The sequence below is a fragment of the Lucilia sericata genome, unplaced genomic scaffold, assembly GCF_015586225.1.
Source record: "Lucilia sericata isolate MDLA Ls3-8-SP2 unplaced genomic scaffold, ASM1558622v1 Contig000103F_arrow, whole genome shotgun sequence".
Classification (NCBI taxonomy): Eukaryota; Metazoa; Arthropoda; class Insecta; order Diptera; family Calliphoridae; genus Lucilia; species Lucilia sericata.
Window position 1 is genome coordinate 689,954 of NW_023994135.1, and position 18,060 is coordinate 708,013.

General features: G+C 31.0%; 1 protein-coding gene across 1 annotated transcript; it reads right to left on the reverse strand.

Moving 5' to 3' along the window:
* Positions 1-15,380: 15,380 nt before the first annotated feature.
* LOC119600065 (calreticulin) lies at positions 15,381-17,165 on the reverse strand. Its single transcript, XM_037950090.1, has 4 exons — positions 16,876-17,165; positions 16,703-16,807; positions 16,168-16,640; positions 15,381-16,022 (listed from the first exon to the last, which is right to left on the reverse strand). Exons 1-4 carry the CDS (start codon positions 16,964-16,966, stop codon positions 15,492-15,494), a joined length of 1,200 nt encoding a protein of 399 aa, XP_037806018.1. The 5' UTR covers positions 16,967-17,165; the 3' UTR covers positions 15,381-15,491.
* Between the last annotated feature and the right edge of the window lie 895 nt (positions 17,166-18,060).

Genomic DNA, 18,060 nt, shown 5'->3' on the forward strand with positions numbered 1-18,060 from the left:
TGACATAATAATCCTTTCAATAATCCATACAATAAAGAACAGAGACAAACATAGACTTAAACTAATATTGCACTCTATATCTATATTGCATTAAAATTTTTAGATTATCTCAGTTTTGTTCTATTGTATTGCACTGACAGAACTTATACTATAATATTTAAAAAAAATCACCACATTATAGGACAGAAACAAACATAGACTTAAACTATATTGCACTCTATACCTATATTGCACTAAAATCTTCTAATATCACAGTTTCATTCTATCACAATTATATTTTTATGTCCTTTGCATGAAAAATTCCTATTGGTTTGCCGCTGAGATCCTCTAACTCGAACATATTATTCCCTATTGGTCTAACTATCCTACTTTTTAGAAATTTTCTACAGAATTTTGCATTTATATTGCTTTTAAAATCTGATTGTATAAAATTTCGTCTATAAACTTCCTGGCCAGGTCTAAATTTGGCAACGCGTGCTCTCTCATTGTATCTTTTTGCGCTTCGTTCGTATGCTTCATGCATGTTCTCTCTAATTTTTTCGTGAATTATTTTCTTACGATCATTTATATCGAGGTTAATTATTTGGTGATCAGTCATTGAGTTCAATTTCCTGGCTAATTTATAATCTGCTCCGTTGGAAAACCAATGATATCCAAATAGTGCAAAGAATGGAGTGGTTCCAATGGTGGAGTGTATTGATGTACGTAAAGCGCATTCGATTTCGGGCAAATATAAATCCCAATCTCGCTGGTCTTTTTCTAAATAGGATCTTATAGCAGTTAGAATAGATTGGTTCACCCTTTCAGATGCATTTGACTGTGGAGAATAGAATGCTGTTTTTATATGACAGATTTTATAAGATTCAATCATTTCTTTGAATGCATTGGAGACAAATTGCTGACCATTGTCACTGTGAATAACTTCTGGGACTCCAAATTTGTTAAATACTTCAAGGATCAGGAAATCAATTACATTTTTAGCAGTTGCATCTTTCATTGCTTTGATAAATGAGAATTTCGAAAAATGGTCTACAACAATAAATATATAAGCGTTGCCATTTCTTGATCTTGGATATTTTCCTAAAAAATCTATATACAGCTTTTGGAAAGGCCTCTCTGTTTTAACTTCCTCTCCTATCGTTGGTCTTAAATTTTGGTTTGACGGTTTGGCTTCTTTACAGATTTGGCAATTGGAAATATAATTTCTCACTTGTATGCTCATTTTGGGCCAATAATATAAACGTTTTAAAGAATTTATTGTTTTGTATATACCGCCGTGAGCCGACGTTGTTGAATTGTGAGCTTTTTCAATTAATATTTGAGTTAGCTGTTGAGGTATCCACAATCTCCAATTTGATTCACACATCTCTTCATTTTGCTCAAATGTTCTTTTATAGATTTTGCCATTTTCCACTTTTAGGTCTGGGAGTTGATGTTGATTTTTGTTTATGTTATTTGCCAGCTCAACATAGTCTTCGCTTTCGAATTCATTTGTCTCAAAATCAAAAAAATCATCATCGAGACTTTCTATAGTTTCTACTGACATCCTTGATAGCGTATCTGCTACGACATTTTCCGATCCTTTGCGGTGCTCAATGGTGAAATCAAACGCCTGAAGCTGTAGTGACCATCTGGCTAGTCGACCACTTAGGTCTTTCATTGACATTAGCCATTTCAGACTAGCGTGATCGGTGATTACAGTGAATTTCATCATTTCCACATATGGTCTGAAACGTTTTATAGCTAAAATGGCCGCCAGGCATTCTTTTTCCGTTAGAAATAATTTTTTTGGCAGGAATTTAGTTTTTGTGAATAAAACGCTATTGGATTTTCGGATTCATCTTCATTTTTTTGAAATAATACTCCGCCAACTCCATATTCTGAGGCATCACATTGTATGTAAAAGCTCTTCGAAAAATCTGGATGTTTAAGTACAGGTGCGGTTGTTAGCGAGTATTTTAGGTATTTGAAGGCTTCGATAGCTTGCGGCGTCATCTCGAACTTCTTTCCTTTTTTTAATGTGTCCGTCAGTGGTGCAGATATCGAGACGAAATCTTTAATGAACCTTCGATACCAACCAGCCGTTCCCAAAAAGCTACGAACTTCTCTTAGTGATTTCGGAAGTGAAATACGCTGAATTGCAGCAACCTTTTCGGGATCGGGTTTCAATACTCCGCCTCCTATAATAAAGCCAAGGTATCGAAGTTCTTTAAAACAAAACATGGACTTTTTTAAACCTATTGTTAGATTGGCTGCTTTCAGGCATTCGGCTACTTGTTCTAAAAGCTTCAGATGCATCGAAAAATTGTCGGAAATTATGAGTAGGTCATCAAGGTAGATAAAAACATTGGACTTCAGTTTGGCAGGGATGACTTTATCCATTAGACGGCAAAGACGTTGGGCCGCGTTACATAATCCAAATGGCATTACGCGAAACTGATATAAGGGTCTACCGGGTATGGTAAAGGCGGTATATGGTCTGGATTCCTCTTCGAGTTCAATTTGCCAGAACGCATATTTTAAGTCGACACTACTTATATAGTTCGTTTGATCTATTCGGCTAAGTATTCCGTCGATATTTTGCAACGGATACGCATCCTTTATCGTTACCGCATTTAACTTTCTGGCATCTAGACATAGGCGATTTTTACCAGGTTTTCGAACTAATGTTGTTCTGTTGCTCCACGGGCTTTTACTCTCTTCAATGACTTTAAGCTCCAACATGTTATCTATTTCTTTATAGACTAATTCTTGTACTGCCGGAGAGATTGGATAATGCTTTTCTTTTACCGGCTCAGAACCATCTAGTATTTTTATCACATGCTTTTCAAAACTGGTACAACCTAAACCTTGATCCTCAAATGTCGCAAATTTGCCTATGACTTCCAGAAGTTTCTTATTTTGCTCAGAAGTCAATTGGTGTAATTCCATGTTTTCATTTTCTACCTTTCCCTGTACTTGTTCTACTAATTCTATACTAATTTCCTCACTTTTCAATATATCCGGAGCAATGTTAAATTCTTTCCAGAAATCTATACCGAGATATATTTCCTGCTCTAACTTTGGACATAAGTAGAAAGTTATATTTTTGCATTCACCTTTATATTGCACTTGTAAAACTACTCGGCCTAGCACCCTGAAAGGTTGCCCTGACGCTGTGTAGACACTTGCACAATAATTAGTTATTTCAGGTTTAATTCGATCAACAACTTCCCTACAATTTTTTCCAAGGATGCTTACTGTTGCCCCCGAATCTAATAAGGCAGTATAGATTTCATTTTCAATTGAAATTTGTACAAAAGGTCGCGGATCATTTTTAGCAGCTAGGATTATGGATTCAGATATTAATTTACGTTTTTGTTTTCGTTTTGTGTAATCGGACCTTAATTGCAAAATTTTCAAATATCTTTTCTCCATTTTATCTAATCTTTCTGTTAAGTTAGGTCGAAATTTATTCATATCATTAAAATTTTCTGTTGAATTTTCATTAAATATTCTTTGTCTTGTCTCTTTATAGTTTTGTTGGCGCACTTCTATTGGAAGAACGTGACGCATTTTGGCAAAGCATATTTCCCTATTAGGCTCTACTGTTGTTGGTTTGGGGTCCCGGTCAAAGGACGTGATTCCCCAGTATACTTCACGCCCCGCCTTTGGTTTTCCCGATTCTTACAATTTGGGCAATTAGGGGTTATGACGTCAGGCTTACCACACTTATAACAAAAAAGATGACGTTGTGTAGAGGGACAATCAATGAATATGTGTCCAGTTTGTCTGCAATTCCAACAAGTTACAAGACTACTTATTTCTTCAACATGGCTTATTTGATAATCGTCCTGAGAAATATCTAATTCTTGGACATATTTACGAGTTGGTGGTGTTGGGATTTTAAAGTCTCGTTTTGAAAACTGTCTTTCCGCCTCTACACACTCAATTCTCAATTGTTCAAGTGAAGAAATAGGTATTGGATAAACTATACGACCTATATTGTCTCTTAAATTCATTTTTGCTAATTTAATCAACTCAAATTCAGAAATCGGTTGTTGTAATTTTGAGCGTAATAGATTTAGTTGATAGAAGAAGCTATTAATACTCTCACCTACTTTTTGTTTTCTTTCCACTAATTCATGCATGATGTCTAGATTGGTCCTGTGTGTTCTGAAACGGCTCAATAAGGAATGGCGTAATGTTTCCCAGTTTGACACTGGATTGGTTTCCACATACAGCCAATACCAGTCCATTGCCTGGCCAGTTACCAAAAGGTGAAAATCATCCAATATCTCCTTCCAAGGAATTTGATACTGACGCTGACAATATTCCAATCGGAAAACAAAAGATTCTACTGAAAGGTGAGTTTCTTCTCCATCAAATTTCAAACCAAACCTATCTACACGTGCTCTATTTGCATAATAATTTACAGGATTAAAATTTGGGGCTAACTGTGGGGCTGATGATGGAGGAGGTCTGGAATACTCGGGCTGTGTCGCATTAGTACGATTGACATTTATATTGTTACTCTCAATGGTTGGAGGTGGGAAATCAAATTGACGCATGTTCGGATTTTGGTTATTTCCGACCGGAGCATTGGGAGTTTGTATATTATTTTGGCTTAACGATAAAGCCCTAACCGCATTATTTAATAGACTTAAACTGTTATGAATTTTTCCTATTTCTCTATTCACAGATTCGTTCACCATATCACGCACTGAGTGTTTTAACGATTTCCTCATATTATCAACACTATCTATCACCATCTCTTTAACAGAATGAGGCAATTCATCTGATAAATTTGCACTTTGAATGGATGCAGCGCCATCATCGGTGCGGTTCTTTGGTATTGCTCCCGTGTTGACGTTACGTGTATTTATTGTATTTGACATGTCAATAATGTTAGAATTAGTAGGTGGTGGTGGCATTCTTCTCGCTCTATTGTCTTTTGCGTATTTTTCTTTAATTTGTGGTGAAGACCTATTTAAATCAAATGAAATGTTTCTAGCCCTATGTCTTTTTAAATCGCTTTTGTCAGCTGTAGACATAACTGTTAAAGCCAAATAAAAATTAATTACCTAATTTGAAAATATGAATTAATTGTCTTATATTATCCGCAAGAGTTTTATGTTTGTATTAAACTATAGCGACTATATTTTTATATTGTGTGGAAACTAAAAACATATAATTTAATCATACACAATTTTGAAACTATCTAAACACAAAAAAAAACATTTATTTGACATTAATTTATTATACTACTTTTAAACAAACTAGATGTATACATAAAAAAAATACTGATAATATTACTATAGCAAGGTTAATTTTTGATTTGTTTTAAATTGTAAAAATTTCTCTTTTTTTTTTTTTTTGGTTTTTATACTGTAAAAAAAATGTAATATGCAAAACAATCACAACAAAACAAAAAAAAATCTTTTCAAAACAAGGACTATATATATGTATATGGGTTCAGTTAACAAAAATGGTTTATCTGTGGTTGTGCATAATTTTATTATTCGTCTTCACTAGTTATCAATCTCGTGCCTTTTAAGGACTTCTCGAATGTGCATAAGTCAAATTTAAACATTAAACAAAAAGAAAATGATTGTGTTCTGTATACCTTATATTCACAATATTTTTATCTTCTATGGATCAAATACGCATATAAATAGTATATTTGTAATCTAGATAAATATTATAACAAGCCTTGACTTCGGGCTCAAGACCGATATTCTCTAACATTACATTTAACAGAAAACAAATTATATATAAGTAAAACTTTACTGAAACTAAATTTTGAAAATGAACAGCTAAATCCCCAAATGACAGTTTTCTATTATTATTATTATTAAAAACTTGCACGTTCCGGATTTTTACTGTTCCTGTATTATGGACTCGTACATTCAGTTGGTTATAGTTTTACAATCTATGAAACTGCTGCACAAATATATAAATTTTTAATAATTTGGAACCATTAGGTCTACAGACCATGATTATATTGTCTATAACCAACGTTGTACGACATTTAGTTTATGGTAGAATTCTATTGGTTTATTATTTTGTACATTTAGATGACATACATACATATTTACTTAGCAAGTTAGGGAGTTGTATGTTTATACATCCTAACGCTTCGTTATTTGTTTGGGCGCCATATTGTTACGTGTCCCAAAAAGCATTGTAATGGTGATGCCAACTAGCTCAACGGCTCACCTAGGGAAAGGTTCCAACCCACCATTACAACCCAAAGGACAAGCACAACGAATTAAAAATAATTCAACTATAACAACAAAAAAAAATTATCACGAACGAAAATTGCACCTCGAGATAGTAGGTAGAGCTGTTACATACCTCACGACTGCCCTCCCAACCTGGACTGCTATTCATTCCTAAACTTTCATATTTTTATTGCAGTCCCCATTATTGCACTTCAACCACACTTACCTCACATCGTTAACTTAAACCCCAGAAACAAAAATTACCACATGACAAACATTTCTAATTTCACATTACAAATAATTTATTAAATTTATTCTTAAATTGTAATCTAAAAAGAAAACTAAACTAGCCTTAACTATTCTTTTGTTTGGTCTTTTACAAATAGAAACTTTTTTTAGAGTAAATTTAAATCGAACGGTTAATGAAAACCAATGGTAATATTATTTGTTTGTTAATTTGTCTTCAAACAGAAATAATAAAAAAATATAAAAAAAAAATTGTCTTTTAACTAATGTCTAAATATAATAACGACTAACAAATTATTTTAATTTTAAGGGCAAGAATATATTCTAACCTAAATTTGTGGATATATAAGTATAAATTTTATTTCTCTAATTAACAAACAACAGACCTTCCACAACCTATAAAGTTTACCTCAGGCTTTCTTTAAGAATTTTAATTACTATTTATCAATAAACCTAACCTAAAGGAGCTCGCTTAGGTTACCACAGTGTCTTTAATATAACACTAAATGTTCTTGTTTAAATTGACTTCAGCCTCACTTGTTTTATTAAACTTTATATGTTGCAAAAATACTCTATTGGAATCACAAAAAAAAATGTTTTTATCGCAATTAAAAAAAAAACAATCTCACAAATGTAGGTACTATTACTCTATTATTCCCCTTATTACAACAATTCAAAACTTAAAGAACTATGACTATGTGAAAATAAAAAAAATTAAAACTAATTGTACAAAAAAAAACTAACACTAAAGCTTATTATTATTAACGTCTAAATCTCCTTTTTTTTTTATTATTAAGATCGCTAGTCACAACACTTAATATGTATATATAAAACTAATTTAAGATGGCGATTTAAATGGAGCTAATTTATCGGCTTATATAAAGCATCCATTTTTAAATATGTCGGACTATATATACATATATGAAATCGTTTGATTTAATTTTCAATGTCTGTATTATTTACTTTTCTTCTTTTAATAACCTTTGTTTTTTTTTGCTTCAAATATCTTCGCACTTAATTTTTCACTGGAGGCTGCTTTTGCCCAGGATTCTTGTTTTATTTATTGTCTACTTACAGGTTACAATTGCCTTGGCTTTTTACCCAAAATAAATTTCCACCTTGACTTCTATTTGGTGTTGGTAAAAGATGGCCTGTCGTAGCTTCTTCAAAAACAATTTTCCTTGCGGTAAATTTTCCTTTAGCCTCCAGTTTTTTTTCTTGTTTTAATACCAGCTTCAGCTTATGTATTTGTGTATAACAATGTAAAATTTTGTCCTCAATTTACTTGTTGTTATTATCAATTTATTTCAATATTTAATCTTTAAATTTATTTATTAAATTTTTAACACCTTTTCAGATTTGTGCTTCTATTGTGTTGTAACTTTGATCTAGTAATGGCCTTGTGAACGTTTCGCCATATTATCATGCCCTATAACATTTCCAAAAAATTTTCCTTTCCATACACTACAATAAAGCTACAATTATTTTCCTGACATTTCGAAACTAAAACAGGAATGTTCATCATACTATAACGATAATTTATGAATGAATTTTCCTGACGTATACATCTCTGTCATTATTAAACATTTTTAATCTGGCAATACCTATAAGTTTTCTTTCTTTAATCTATTACAAAAACTTTTACGCACATACAATCCACATGATCTACAACAGCTGATCAACACATTGAAATTTACCACTCATCACAATATTAAACAAAACATAAAAACTGCTCGAAATACACATAAAATAAAACATTACATGAAACAAACAATAAACCAAACAAATAAAACAATCACAACGCACAAGAAACAACAAACAAGGGACCACATGAAACTCAGATCACAACATACAGGACAAAACAAAACCGAACAAAACAACACGGGAAAGACAACACAACAACATCAACACACAACCGGAGCATACAGGATCGGTCGCGAAATGGAACCACATCATCCATAGCCATCATACTCAGGTAAGTTAAGATTATTGGTTGTTCGAATATTAATTTTCCTTTTGTTTCAACAGTTTCATCTGTGAGCCACAAACCACATCAGTGACCATGGAGACTATTACTACACGCAACAATATACTCGGATTCGGTTTACAGAACAGACAGGATTAATTTTATTTTTTGCGAATTCGAATGCAAATAGTATAATTACTATTCATTACTTATTAATTATTCTAATATCTAATCTATAGACTATTGTCTAGTCTATAGAGTAGTCTATTGTCATCTATTGTCTATTGGCAATAGACTGTCTAGTCCATTGACCAATCTGGGGACCAAATGGACTATTAGATTAGACTAATCTATGGGCTAATACAAATGTTCTGTTAATTTTGAATTGTATTTGGTACAATTGAAATCTAAAAAGTACAATTTAATGCAGATTTGTACAATTTGAAAATTCTATTTGCCAACCCTGATTCACAACACAATGAAACACAATCCAAACACACGAAATAAAATAAAAAAACAAGTTAGAGTGCTATATTCGGCTATGCCGAATCTTAAGTACCCTCCACCAGCAAACTACTTTTTATTAAAACCCATTTAACTATCTAATCTTTAGATAACTTAGCATAATTTTGGTTCCATATTGAGGGTACTAACGTTTATGCATATGTCAAACTAAGTTTAATTAGGTCCAGAAAAATTTATATTAATAGTCCAGTTCGAAAACATTTTAATAGAACATACTCATTTTGAATTTTATCCGGATATAATCATTTAATAATGAATTAAGTGGTATTAAGTGATTTTCAGAAGTATACCTTATATGGGAGCTAAGACAACTTATGGACCAATCCGGAAAAAAAAAATCCGTAGAATGATTTATATATATAAAATACACATTTATGTCGAATTTTATCCCGATAACTTTGATTCTCAATGTGCATTTGAGTAATTTTCGGAAATGGTCCTTATATGGGAGTTGTGACTAATTGATTATAAAAAAAAATCAAGTCGAATTTTACAACAATAGATTTATTAAATAATGAAATGTGTGCATTTAGGTGATTTTCAAAAGTTGACTTTATATGTATAGGAGCTATAACCTTACAAAAAACATATTTGTGTCAAATTTTATCAAATATCTTTATTTAATAATGAAATATGTGCGTTTAAGTATTTTTTTGAATAATTCAATGAAATATATGCGTTTAAGTGATTTTCGGAAGTGGACCTTATATGGGACCTATGACCAATGATGGGCCTATGCGGAAAAAAATTCTTAGAGTGATTCATATTTAGACTTAACATATGTGTGTTGAATTTTATGAAGATAACTTTATTTGACAATGAAGTATGTGCGTTTAAGTGATTTTCGGAAGTAGGACATATATGGGAGCTATGACCAATAATAGACCGATACGGGAAAAAAAGTGGTAGAATGATTTATATGTACACAAAACATATTTGTGTTGAAATTTATCCTGATAGCTTTATAATTCAATGAAATATATGCGTTTAAGTGGTTTTCGGACGTGGTCCTTATATGGGAGTTATGACCAATTTTGGTCCTATCCGAAAAAAAATTCGTAGAGTGATTCATATATAGAGGAAACATATTTGTGTTAGGATAAAAACGTAATTTTTTTCGAGTTAGTCTGAAATTTTTACTCATAACTTTTTGCGTTGTGAACCGATTTTGCTGAGGCCTTATATGATAGCTATCACCAATAATGGACCGATCCGTAAAAAAATTGGTAGAATGATTTGTATGTACACAAAACATATTGAACTCGAATTTTATCACAATAGCTTTATTCATCAATGAAATATGTGCGTTTAGGTGATTTTCGGAAGTGGACCTTATATGGGAGATATTACCAATTGTGGACCGACTGAGATCTACGTTGATAGTATGAATTCTGTTCATATTATATTTGCATGTACAAAATTTTGTGCTGATACCGGTATATTTGAGGGAGTTATTAACGATAATCTAATTTCCGGGAATATATATATACCTTTGTATGGGGGCTATGGGAAATATTGGATCGATTGTAAAGATTTTGAACGTAATTGATCACTGCCCTGAAAGAATAATGTGTGATAAAATTCATCGAAATTTCTTTGGTAGTTTCTGAGAAAACTTCAAAAGAATTAGGATAAAAACGTAATTTTTTTCGAGTTAGTCTGAAATTTTTACTCATAACTTTTTACGTTGTGAACCGATTTTGCTGATTTTCAATACCAAACTGCTTAGGATAATAATAAATATTTTGGGTGAATTTGGTTGATTTCCTTTGCGTGAGCGTGTCTATCGATGGCCGTTGGTGAGCTGAACCGGTCACAAAAAAGTCCCTTTTTAGTTATTTTTATTAAACAATATATACAGTATGTGGTATCATTTGAAAGGTTTTTTGAAGCCAAGTCTAATTTGCAAAATTGTGCATACATTTTATTTTTCTTAGTGAAAACCCTAACAATTTTAAATATTTTGAAATACATATGACAATTATAAGCAGACGGTTATTTATGATTAATACATTATTGGACGCTGCTTTAAAATACCTTTTAAACGATAACCCGTATTGGATATTTTGTTTCAAAGCAAACAAAGATTTTAAAAAAATAATTCCAAAATACATTTTTTTATTTGGTCCAGCTCACGAACGGTCATCGCAAGACTTAAAATATTTTGGGAATCATCATAAAACAAAGCAAGGTAAATTTTGAGAGGGGTAACAAAAACACGTTTTTGCTTTCCATACAGAGTGAGTCGGTCTAATGTTCATATGTATCAAAAATTTAGAATTATTACCTTATAATAGTATTAATTTGAATATAATGATTCCAGCTAGGGTTTAAATACTTAAGACTGTGTGCCAAACGGCAGCAAAATTCTATGGTAAAATAAAATTTTCTTATGGTGGAAAATATTTTCATTTTTGCTGTGCCAAACGAAATCTTTTTGATTACATTAAATTTTGACAATTGTCACTAATTGCACAAGAAAATCTGCATTTATTTTAATAAAAGAAGCTCTTTTATCGATTTTTTTATTATTAAAATAAATTTCTACAATCACAAATGTATTATAAACTGAAATTATAAAATATTTTATTTTTTGTATTTTTCTTTTCATTTGTCAAAAATTTATGTAGCCCTATGAGCTAGTAAAATTTTATTCACCTCATATCTATCAAAAATTTACATTTTCAAGATACATTTCAAGTTAAGATTTAACTCAAATAAATCTAAATAGGTTAAAAATGCAATATTCATCAAATGAAAGCCGAATCGTACAACTTGAAAAAGTCTTTAAAAGCTTATAACCCCCAAACCAGTTCACTTCTGGACGATTGTCAGACGAGAACGCACATTTTACAAAAACAAAATACATTTATTTCGAATTTTCGTCTTCTAGAAATATACTTTTAAGTTACTTCCGGATGATAGTTAGAAGAGTGCATCCATTTTGCTTAAACAAAAAACCATGACTGTTGAATTTTTTTCATCTGGAAGTATACGTTTTAGTGACTTCTGAATGAGAGTTGGGTGAGAACACACATTTTACAATAACAAAATACATTGTTTCCTAATTTGTATCTTCTTGATTTGTATGTTTATGTCACTTCTGGAAGACAGTTTGAAGAGTGTTCACATTAATGTTGTATTTTATTCATCTGGAAGTGTGGATTGTAGTCACTTCCGTACGATTGTCAGACGAGAGCACACATTTTACAAAAACAAAATACATTGATTTCTAGTTTTCCGTCTGGAAGTATACTTTTAGGTTACTTCCGGATGATAGTAAGAAGAGTAGAAAAACAAAAAAATATAAATACTCCATTTTTCAGCGTGAACGCGAAAAAATAAAAATAAATAATGCAGAAATTTTGCTAAGTTCAGTGATGGTTTGTGTTTTGCCCAGTCATGTTCAATTTTAATTATTCATTGTAAAACTTAAATGAGTTATTGAATAATATTCATAATATTTATAGAAAAATAGTGTAATTAATATATTGTGAATCTTAAGTAATAAAAAAAACATATTTGACAGTGTTGTGTTAAAAGTCAACTGTTAATAAACATTTAAGAAGGATTTGTTAATTGATGAAGTTTATTAAATATATTTTAATGTTTAATTAAAAATGATTTTAAATTTCGTCTCTCTATTAATTGGTTTAGGAGTTATAAGCATTTAAAGACATTTTCAAGTTGTACGTTTCGGCTTTCATTTGATGAATATTGCATTTTTAACCTATTTAGATTTATTTGAGTTAAAACTTAACTTTCAATATTTTTTAAACTATTTGCGCGTTTAGGTCCTGTTTCTAGATTACGTATGATCACTTTGAGCTAAAATTTTATTTGTATTTCATTATCGTAACAAAAAAAATGCATTAAAATTTTACTTAAGTATTTAAACGCTAGCTGGAATCATTATATTCAAATTAATACTACTGTTTTATACATAAATTATTTTTTGACTTGGGTCACTTGACACGAAATTGCCCATATCAGATATTTTATATTAAAATCAAATATTTTTAAAACCACCTTTTTAAATACAATTTTATTAATTTTCATATTGCTTTGGATTTAATTATTCTTTACTAATATTCTTAAGTTTTTGAAAGTGTATAACTCCTTAATTAGAAGAGAGCAAACAAAAAATAGTATTGCAGTATTAGTGTCAAAAGCAATATCCCGTTTAGGGTCGTTAAGGTGTTTCTATCGTTAATGACTGTAAATAGTTTTAAAAATAATCCATGACTTAATGTAGATTATTTGCAGAAAATGTAAAAAATGGATCTGAGCGTTTAAATTTCGGTGGGAAATGATCAATAGATCATAAGAGAATCCCATTTTTATTGCTTCCTAAAGTATAACAGGTAATTTCAATAAATACAAAAGTATGTATATTCAATATTAATTATAACATTATTTTTGTTTATTTCGTTAAAGGATTAATGCGTTCCAAAATATAACTCTTACAATTTGATGGATTGATCATAAAATTTATGAAGAACTACAAAAATATGTTAGAGTCCAACGTTTTACAATTTTTGGAAGTATACCAGTCAACAGTTGGAATATTAATACAGATTTCCTGAAAATTATCTTATTATAAGGTAATAATTCCAAATTTTTGATATATATGTACATTAGACCGACTCACTCTGTATGGAAAGCAAAAACGTGTTTTTGTTACCCCTCTCAAAATTTACCTTGCTTTGTTTTATGATGATTCCCAAAATATTTTAAGTCTATCGATGACCGTGATAAAAAAGGTATTTTGGAATTATTTTTTTTTTTAATTTTTGTTTGTTTTGAAACAAAATATCCAATACGGAGTATTGTTTAAAAGGTATTTTAAAGCAGCGTCCAATGATGTATTTATCATAATTAACCGTCTGCTTATAATTGTCATATTCCAAAATATTTAAAATTGTTAGGTTTTTCACTAAGAAAAATAAAATGTATGCACAATTTTGCAAATTAGACTTGGCTTCAAAAAACCTTCCAAATGATACCACATACTGTATATATTGTTTAAGATATGCTGTATAATTAAAAAAAAATTAAAAAGGGACTTTTTTGTAACCGGTTCAGCTCACGAACGGCCATCGATAGACTAGAAATATTTTGGGAACCATTATAAAACATAAAGATTTTTTGAAGCTGGGTAAAATATTGAATTTTTTCTTTAAAACTGTCCAGCTCACGAATGGACAACACTTAACCGAAAATATTTTGGGTAACATCATATTACATAATAACTCAAGCACCATTTTTTGTGAGTAGGTCTAATGTACATATATTACTTTTTTTAGATTAGTTGTTAAATCTGTTATTTTTTTCTACTATTTTAATTTCAATTATTTCAATAAAAACTATAAAATTTCATTTTATTTAGATTTATTTTTATAGATTTTATTTTGGTGAGTATACAAATAGAAGAAGAGAAAATCATCTTCTAGAAGACGAGAATACTCATCTTCTAGAAGAAGAGAATACTCATCTTCTAGAAGAAGAGAATACTCATCTTCTAGATGAAGAGAAAACTCATCTTCTAGAAGATAAGATATGAACACTTCTAGATGATACTAAGTAGTCACTTCAAGAAGTGACTTCCTAGTTACATCTAGAAGAGTCTTTGGCAATACCTTACTTCCAAGAGTCATCTAGAAGTTTCTTCTGTGGGTCTTCCAGAAGAATCTTCCACGTTACTCTTAGACGTTCCCCAGCTCGGCATCAGTTCTTCCCGACTGGTGACAATAATTCTTATACTTCCGCAACGTCATTGGCGAGCTTTTAGCACGTTTGGAAGTTTCATACGGGTAACTTCCTCAATAGAAAATGTTTGTAGGGATTCCTTGTATGAATACTTTTGAAGAATTTCAGTACTCTAGCTTCCCATGTTCGGAACCTATCAAGTTTTCATCTTAAAATCGTATAAGGAACGAGATAAAATATTTATTACAGTCTTAAATTTCAGATATACATATCGTCACCGGAAACGCAAACGGCCCTAACTAACCAAAAATTCAAAATTTTTTAGTTGATCGTAATGTATTGCATTAAAACGAATGTCCGCACAAAAAATTGGACTCCCCCGACCAATATTAGCGATTATATTGACAAAAAACAAAGGTCCTATCTACACTTTAAACCTTTAAATATTGAAGGTAAAAAGTCCAATTTATCCATTTTTATATACGCCACTGTCAACTATCATAACAAATGAAAGGTTTCACTATAAATAAATCGCCTTGATAGAAACAAATTTTTCAAAATTAATAGTTTTTTGCTTCTCCTGTAAAATTAAATAAAGGTTACGTCTAAATTCACTGAATAACAAAATTTGATTATTGGTGCTCTACTGTAAGTTTTTTTTGTCGGTTACGTCTTTTTGCTAAAAGGGCTCGATATTACTTGTGGAATAATATAAACAGGCTTATAATAGATTTTTTGTAATAAATAAAAAATATTTTATTAAGTCTTTTATAATATTTTCAAATACTAGATAATAAGCATTTGATTCTAAGGTTATTAGGATGTTTTATATATGTATTCACTTATAACTCATCGTGTTCGCTAGACTGTTCTTCAGGTGAAATATCATCTTTATCATCTTCATCTTCGTCATCATTTTTCTTATTTTCTTCTTCGTCTTTTTTTCTCTGCTCTTCGTCCTGAGCTTCCTTCATTTTTTTTTCACCTGCTTGTGTTGTTTTAACTTCAGATGCAATTTTTGATGCTGACTCAATATCGTCAGTAATAAGAATGTTGTCAAAGATTGTTCCTGATTTAACTTGCCATAAATCTAATCCAATTGTACATATTTCTTTGCGTAAATACAAATTTGAATCAGGGGTATAATCAGGATTATCGATCTCTGGATGCTCCCATGCGCCCTTGTAATCGGGGTTATCAAGTTGTTTCGGTTGCCATTCTCCTTTGTATTCGGGGTTATCTACCATTGGTGGTTCCCATTCTCCATCCATTTCATCATCCCAATCTTCTGGCTTTGTGGCATCAGGATCAGGTATATGTTCTGGTTTATCCCAGTCTTCTGGTTTCTTATCATTAGGGTCAGCAATTGTTGGCTGCAAAACATAAAAATGAATATATCAACTTTTTATATTTAATACATAATATTAATCACTGCCATTGTTCAACACAAACTACCAATTTTTTTCAAATTATATGTACCCTAACTCTCGTTAACATAATAAAAACTTATGTACTTACCCTATCATCCCAGTTTTCAGGTTTCTTTGCATTAGGATCTTTTATTTTCTTTGGCGGTAAAAAGTCCCAATCATCTTCAAGATTTCCCGATTCTACCTTTTCATTATCAATTAACACTTCGTAAGTATTGTCAGGATTTACTATAAGAGTATAGAAATGGGTGTAGATATCGTCTTTGCACCTAATATCCTTGTTAATTAAAAGGTTTTTGCCTTTGTAACTGAATATAACATGGACCTTTTTCGTGCCTGGTCCACAAATATCTGGTCCAAACATAATTTCATATGGAGATTCGCCATGCATGTCTTCTTGTTCCAGAGAGCAATCAAAGAGTTTTACATATCCACCTCCACAATCGATATTCTGCTCATGTTTAACAGAAAATTGGATTACAAGTGGTTTATTTTCGTTTGAAAATGGAGGAAATTTTTTCGAAGCGGCATAGAACCTAGCATCCTGAGATGTTTGCAAGCCTATTTTAAAAAACAATTTTATCACAAAACGTAAAAAATAAATATTATAAACTCCAACAAACCTTTATCGGCTTCCACATCGTTGTAAAAAGATCCTGAACTCAAAACAAATTTTCCAAATTCTTTTCCAGGGTGTTTACTATATACCCAGCTATCCTTCCAAGTGTCTGAAAGATATAAAAGTACACATAAACAATATATTATACATATTTTTATTTACAATATTAAAAATTACCATCTAAAAATTTTTCGTCTAAATATACAGTTGAGTAACAACAATTAATTACCGCAAAAAGGGTAAATACTAATAAACGATATTTAAGCATTTTATTTTTGGAAACAGCTAGTTTAAACAACGTCACGCACCAAAGTGAATCCTAAACTGTTAATGAATGTTAACAAAAATGAAACAAAAAACTATTTTTTAGATATTAAGCTAAACACGCGCTGTATTCTCATTGGTTGAAGAAATTGACCAATGAAATGTGAGACGCGTTGCACATTCACAACTCTTCCGAACACTTCCGTAAATATTTTATTAACAGTGTTGATAACTTTTTTTGTAAGGAAAATTCAAAATATTTTTAATTTCAAAATTTTTTAATTTTTGTGAAAAATAAACATTAATGTTTATGATTAAATGTGATCTAAGTCGAATGTGCGTTTTAAATGTAAAGTTTTACTCATGTTGGGTAATTTTCAAACTAGAGTTTGTGATTATGTTATATGGCATCCTGGAGCATTATATTTTTACATAAACATTGAAAAAGATCTCAAATAGTAAAATTTAGTTTTGACTTAAAGCGACATGGCCACACATCAAATTTGATGACTCAAACAGTAAGTTTTTTAATTGTCCAGTGAAAAAATCACATGTATATATCTGCCGGTCCACACTAGGAAACTTTTTTTGGGAAACTTTTGATTTTGCGTGAGAGAGAAAGAATATCATTCATCTCTCTCGCGGTACGGAGTTTCCCGTACTCGGAAACTTGTTTTTTGTTGTTCTTCTCATTTGTACAACAACAAATCAATGCAATTTATACGTAGTTTCTGAAACAAAAGATTTCATGTGTGGACATTAAGGAAACTTCAAAAGAGAATTAAGAAAAAGTTTCTCAACAAAAGTTTCCTAGTGTGGACCAGGTCTATGCGGTGTGAGTTTTTTTACTAACACAACTATGGCGCTTTAGACTTATTAATTTTTTATAACTCTAACGGCTGCGATTTCAATAATATTTTAACCAGGTGTAGCAAACATAATTTAAAATTGTTTGGTGTCTTTTTTGGTCTCATTTGGTTTAGGGGTTACAGACATTTAATGATTTATAATATCGAGCCCTTTTCGCACAAAAGACGTAACCGACAAAAACTAAATTTTACAGGACAGCATTTTTTTAATTATCTTCGAAGTAGGACA